The 6,794-nt window shown below is 40.9% G+C and overlaps 1 protein-coding gene across 1 annotated transcript; it reads right to left on the bottom strand.

Annotated features, from left to right (window-relative positions):
- Positions 1-1,414: 1,414 nt before the first annotated feature.
- Positions 1,415-2,236, bottom strand: LOC309585153 (tetraspanin-3-like; the record flags this gene model as incomplete). The annotated part of the gene is made up of 1 exon (XM_082301686.1): positions 1,415-2,236. The coding sequence occupies one exon, from the start codon at positions 2,234-2,236 to the stop codon at positions 1,415-1,417; it is 822 nt and encodes a 273-aa protein (XP_082157812.1).
- Between the last annotated feature and the right edge of the window lie 4,558 nt (positions 2,237-6,794).

Raw genomic sequence — 6,794 nt, 5'->3', positions numbered from 1 at the left:
TTTTTGTTTGGTTTGGGGGGTTTTCCTACTGAAGAAGCTCTGCAGTATATTTCGTGTTTGATCTTCACATGGCTAATAATTAGCATGAAAGAACTTACCTAATGTCCTCTGGTTTTTCTTTTTTCTGCTCATGAAAATCAGTATCTGGTGATTTAAGGTCTGAAATTTGCAGTAAGTTATCTGAAATTTAGCAGAAAACTTAAAGCAATCATGACTGAGCTATTACTTCATGTGATAAGGGAGTTGCCAGATCCAGCAGTTTTTGTGACCCAGATCTTTTCCTTGTTTCCAGTCCATTAAAACCTGATGTGGTGCAGTTGTAGGCCCTGGAGATCCCCTACATACACTTACCAAAGGACCAAGCTGCTAGAGTTCCCATTCCCAGGTCAGCAGAGAGGCTTAAGGGACTTCCCAAGCAGACACATGTATAAAAGCAGACACACGTATACAAGCAGACACACTGCACAGCCCGATGCAGGTAGAGCACAGCCCTTGCCAGCACCTCTCTAAACACCGACAGCACTAACACAAACAAGCATATGAGTACCACACGTGCTAACTTAGTCCCTTTCAGCACATGCAGGCTAGAGGGAGACTGACAGAAAACGGGCGACAAGAGGAATTAGTAAGAAAAGGGTAGACCTGCCTTAAGAAAAAGCAGTGTATTGCTGGTGTAATTCAAGCACGCATGTGACCCCACATTATTTTTCTGGCAGAAATAATTGACTCATTCCTTGCTCTGTCATGAAATAAATGAATGAATACAGACAGACTTTCTTCCTCTATAATTTGGGAATTGCTCCTGTGCAACTCCCTAGACTGCTTTACCTCCTGCTGCATGCTATCTTATTAGTTATTCTGTTGCTGTCAAACCTATTTAGATTGTACCCTCACACCACTTCAAAAACTGACATGTATTTTCACTGAAGAATAAGTTAGTTCTTAAACCAGAATTTGAGGAAGAAAAAGAAAAAAAAAATTAAACTTTATTGAAAGGTCTTCTTATAGAAAAACCAAAGCATTCAACAAGTTTGAAAGAAGAAGAATCTGAACATTAATTTCTCTCCAAGATTCTACTACAGTTTAGCTTCAGTCCAAAAGTTCAGTTCATGACCCCATAACAAGCTGCCCTGAGCCAGATATGCCTTTTCTTACTGCTTCCCCTACTCTCACATACAGTAGTTTTATGTCTGCACATGTTGAAGACCCAACCCTAGAAGCTTTTCAGATAAGAATGTTTATTGAAAAAAGAACCATGGGAGGACTGATCTAATATCATGACATTAAAGAAATAAATCCAGCAGTGATCAATTAGTTTGATTTACATGAAAATTTTTTTTTTTTAAGTTGTATTCCAATGCAAACACAAAGTACTACAAAACTAAGGACACATGCAGCATGTCCAGCAAAGCAGCTAGTACCTATAGACCTGTGAGAAGGTAAATGAGTCCAGAATATTGAGGTCATGGAATGGCTGATGTCTCATGAGGATGCCGTTGCTGACACCAGCCAAGAACTCCAAGATGCTTAGCAGAGTACAACACCCAAATATGTACATCATGGCGAAACACAACTGGTCTTCCAGCTTCTTTAGACAGCCTTCTGGAGAAAGCTGCTCCACATGGTCTAAGTCTCCCTTACAGTGAGGATGCTTCTCCTTACAGCAGCTTTCAGGGACACAAGCTGGATGATACCAAGAAGAAGATGATGCCTTTAGCCAGTCTGTGTAGTTGTGGACCCCACAACACTGCAGCTTCCTCTGCATTACATCCACAGCACTGCTTCCAGGATCCTGGGAACACGTCCAATTGTGCTGGTGAACAAGGTAACCCATAGCACTTTCCAGCTGAGAAGATGTCCTAATACAGTAGGAATGTGCCAGAACTGCTGAAGACATTTCCAGGCAAAGAAGGAGCAGCAGCAAATACATGAGAGTCCCTTGCTTATTGCGGGAACACTTAACAGAAATAGAGACAGCCAAAACTCCAGTAGGCAGCAATGTAAGTGCAGTTGCAAGAGCCAACCAACCAGGGAGAGACAAGTAAGACTCTGGGAATAAATATCTGTAGTTCCTGAACAGCAGGATCACCAAAACTCCACCAAAGGCCTGAGCTGCAGCAGTACCCCAGAAGATGAAGCCTAAGAACTTCAGCAGAAATTGAGCAAAGGACCTGAGATAGGCATCCTCATGGCACCACAAAGATAGCAGCCCCACCACAGCCCTAACCCTCCTCATTTTGCTTGCTCCAGCTACCTTTAACCCTCACCACCACCATTTAAGAGGCTTCTGCCCCACTTACCCAGGTGCAGCAGATGACACTTCCACCTAAAAACAATTTGCAAGAGAGCAGCTCTGATGAGACTCCTTTAGGACAAAGACTATGCCCTGCATCAGCTTAACCACATGCTGCTGCTGCAGCTTGTTCAGCACAGCCTGCAGAAACCAGGAAAGTATGTGCCCAGTTTGCTGTGGAGGGTCCCTTACACTGCTGACATTGGAGACATTTGCACTTGAAGGACAGCTGGGAAAAAGCTGCACTCCTTTCATGTGTGGAAGATCAAAATGCTAAAGATCTAAAGACCTGAATAGCCAGTGTGGTAGCCAGCAGTGCTAGTCCAGATTATTTAGACTGCCTAATTCTCCAGCAGTAGCCAGTATGGCAACAAACGTGCAAGTCAGAGCCATAAACAGATGAATGGTTTAAGCAGAGCTATTCAGTAAGGAATCTCCAGATGTGATACTCACCTAGACTCATTATCCTCCTCAACACCTTTATCATTCATTCAATTTTATAAGGTCTGTAATGATGTTTATAATATTCTGCCCTTTTTCACTCAGCAAGATTTCTCTGTAGATAGCTTCAATTACTCGAGACACCTGGATGAGAAATCCCTGCCATTTCACACTTGTACCCCTCAGCTTGCATTACCAGTGATTTGGCTGACTGCTGTAATGACTGAATACAAGCAGCAGTAAGTGATATATTAACTTTTCCTTGTGTGTAAAGAAATTGAATTACACACCAGCTAAATCATTTCACAACAATAACAAAGGGAATTGATGCCACTTATCAGCATTATCAGAAGAAAATTATTGCTCAAAATTGTGGTACACATGAGCCATGCAGGATGGGAAACCTGCATAAATCTTGCCACAGGTGCCAGGAAGGCAGATCCCAAGTCCAGCAGTGATTCCCTAATCATCCTGATGAATTCCCTTAACACCTCTTCCATTTCTCGAGACATAGAGCAAGACTAATGCAACATACATACTTAAGGGAGAATACAGAGAGATGATCCTCATTTTCAGAAACATGAGCACCTGCAAACCTGGCAGAAAATCAGAATAATTTCGTACTCAGATCCCTGGAACTCTGTTAAAGTCTCAGCAAAGCTGATGATCCCACATCTGTCAGACATTTAACAAAATTTTATTGCTGGTGTATACACTGTGCATACACAGATGTTGGGCGGATTCCCAACAAAATCTCTTTCTATATGCTGTACAAACAAGTTATTAAGGCTAATTATTTTGGAATGAGATGAATGGCTTTTATTATTTTTAATCTTTTCATTAACAGTAATTAGCATGCAGTGATTAACTTGTTAAATCTTAACAAAATTATTCTTTCAAAGCTACTCCTGAATGTGTCTTCTTTCTCTGAAGTCTGTGTCTACCCTCTCTCCTGTTCAGACTGCTGCTACCCCCCAGCCCTCTTGCTGTGTTGGTTTTGCTTCCATTCACTCATTCTGTTGAATGTTTTTTTCTCTGATTTCTGTCTTCTGCATCAGAGAGACGGAGAAGGCAGGCAACAGAGTTCCCCCTCACATCTGTACACACATGGAAGCTACACTGATCTGTTTCCACAGAGCAGAAAAAAATAATCAGAAATGTGTGAGGAAACATATCAGAAACTCATCAGAAAATACTGTGAGGAGTACCAACTAACTTTTAGCTTGAAAGCTTTGTGAAAAAAAGCATGTGAGCCTGACTCTTCCTTTCTGCTCTTATGCTCATAAAGCTAAATGAGATATTAAGAAATGAGTTACAACATTATTTACTTTAAGCTTATTCTGCATCTCTGTTTGTTGCAGAACAAATGGGCCAGAGATCATACCTGACCACCAGTTCAACACGGGAATCAGAAGCACCAACACTAAACATTGACTGGGAGCCAGTCCCCAGGTGAGAGCTCTGAGTGCCCTTGGGGAAAATAGAGCACATTCAGCACCGTGGAAGAGGAAATTGCAGCAGCAGGGATTACTATTGGCAGTTATCTAAAATCCTTCATCCACTTTGTGCTATGTAATGCATAGGCACTCAGGAAAAGAAAGCTTCTGCTCAAAATGTAAGACGAAGAACAAGAAAAATAGAATTGGCCCCTGAAGTACCCAAAAGACCTAACTGGCACGCTCAATAACACTGCCTTTGTGCTAATTTTACCTGTGTATGTGGACAAAAGCTTGAAAAAGCAATGGGCAGAGCTATCCTTCAGGAGACTGTAATGCGACAAAGAGAATACAGGTATGACAGAATAGGAATGCTCCTCTGTTTTCTTTCCAGTGGTAAACAGCACAACGTGATAAATGCTGTCCCTGTTTTCTCTGAAGTTGTTTCTGCTTATGAACTGATGAGTATTGAAATTCAAATGTGGGTGTAACAGATAATACACCGTAGATAAACTATTTTCTGGAATGTTGCTGAAAGTATAATCCTTCAAGTTAATAAAATGTCAACAGCATACTCTTTTTTTGCATTCACTGCTCTGGAAAGCCGTGACTGACATTGAACTGCTCTGACGTGCCCAGAAGGCCAAAGAGGTTCATTCCATCTGGCTCCAGGAGTGGGACCAGAGAGCCATCAAGTCAACGTTTTGTTTGTGCAATGTAGGCAGATGACTAAACTCATTTTGGATGACACAGGCTGTCATACAGATTGATCAGGGAGCACAGCTGAGCTGTAAGGGGCAACAATTCAAATCAATAAGGCCAGCTAGTCTGTTCAGACTTGTGTGAACAAGACAAAGCCTAGAGGTGACCATGGCATCAGGCTACAATGACGCAAGCCCATCTTAGAATTATAGAATCACAGAGTCACATAATGGTTTAGGTTGGAAAGAACCTTGTAGATTACCTAGTTCTAGCCCCCTGTCACAGGCAAGAAACCTTCCACTAGACCAGACTAGACAATCTTCGAAGTTTCATACAGGCCTCCTATAAAAAGAGGAAAGATCTCAAAGCCATACCTCAGGAACTGCTCTTAGTATCCCAGTGACAGAAACAAACCCCGAAGATGCCTCACTAAAACAGCTGCCATTTCCCCTGTAATGCATGTACAGATGAAGCTGTAGCAAGACCTTGCAGGTGAAGTTAAAGCACTCAGAAGGAGGTTTGTTTTGAGAGTGTAGAACATTTTTAAAGGCCTTGTTAAAGTACACATATAGCATAAGATATGTCTTTAAAACATTACTAAAGCAGTTTTTATCAGTTTCCTCTACTCCACTTTTACATTAAGCTTCCCCACCGCTACACACCTTCTTGACACCTCCACTGGGTGGAAGCTGGTCTGTGACCCAGTTGAGCTGGCAAATCCAGAACTGTAAATGGGTATCATTGGTATCACTCCTCCTTTCACGGGTCTCAATCCTGTCTTCTGGTATTGGCAGCATATCTTTCCCAAGCCAAATAGAATTCACATACACTTTTTCCAGTTTCCAAGAAGAGCCCTGGCTGCATGTAAAGTGTCAACAATTAAACAGTAATATTTGGGGGGAAGGGAGAAAGAAATCAAAACCAAACTTTGAGTCTTCTCAATCAGATCACTCAAGCTATAATGGGTACTCAAAACACCACACAGCAGAAGGACTGTTTCCAACTGGAAAGCTATTTCTAAAACACTGAAATCTGCTAATTGTGCTGCCTCTTTGAGAATAAAGAACATAGTTTTATGCAACACGTCACATTACAAGATCATTCAGACAGCCCAAATACAAAAAGATAAAAAAACCTGTAGCCATTGCCTACAGTTGCAACCATGCACAGCCAGTTTCCATAGTAACCAAAGTCAGATGATGTTGCCTTGCATGAGACTGATACCTTCCATGGAAATCTTGAAGCAAACAGAGGTAAGACTACCAGCCCCTATTCAAGGAGAGTATATATTCCACTCAAGAACTGATTTACCATTATGAAGGTGTTTGAATTCAAGTCAGTCAGTTGTTTACCCCTGGCTCCATTTGCCATGTCAAAAGTGGCCCTTTTTTGTGATTGAAGAAGCATATCAAATGTTTTCAGACTTTTATTTGGTTTTGCTTTTAATATCCCACATATTCATTGGTGTTGAAAATATTCAAAATCAAATGTCAAGAGTTTGGTGTTTTCATGTATTTCCCTCTTCCTTTCCTTTTATGACTGAACATAAAAAAAGTGCAGACTAAAAGCTTTTTCTTTTTTTCTTGTTAAATTTTATTTTTCCCTTCCTGTTTTTGTTTGCCACTCTGGAATTGCTATGAAATATCCTGTGACTGGGATGAACACAGACTATCAAGCTAAGAAAAAAGGAAGGGAAAAAATCACTTTCTGTATTTCTGTCACTTTGGAAATTGGAGACGATTTTAAAAGACACAGAATGGCAAAAGAAAAAACAAGAAATTAAAATGAAAAGGGAATTTCTGTTCTTTTGATAGTCTTTGTTGCAGTTGGCAATAAAAACAGGTTTGAAGAGAAGGTACTTTGTAAAACCTTCAAAAAATTAAGAAAAGGCTGAACACCATGAAATTCAAGTCACCTTGACA

Source organism: Coloeus monedula (genome assembly GCF_965178545.1).
Source record: "Coloeus monedula genome assembly, chromosome: Z".
In the NCBI taxonomy this organism is placed as follows: Eukaryota; Metazoa; Chordata; class Aves; order Passeriformes; family Corvidae; genus Coloeus; species Coloeus monedula.
The sequence above is the reverse complement of the archived record's forward strand: the minus strand, read 5'-3'. Positions and strand labels throughout refer to the sequence as shown.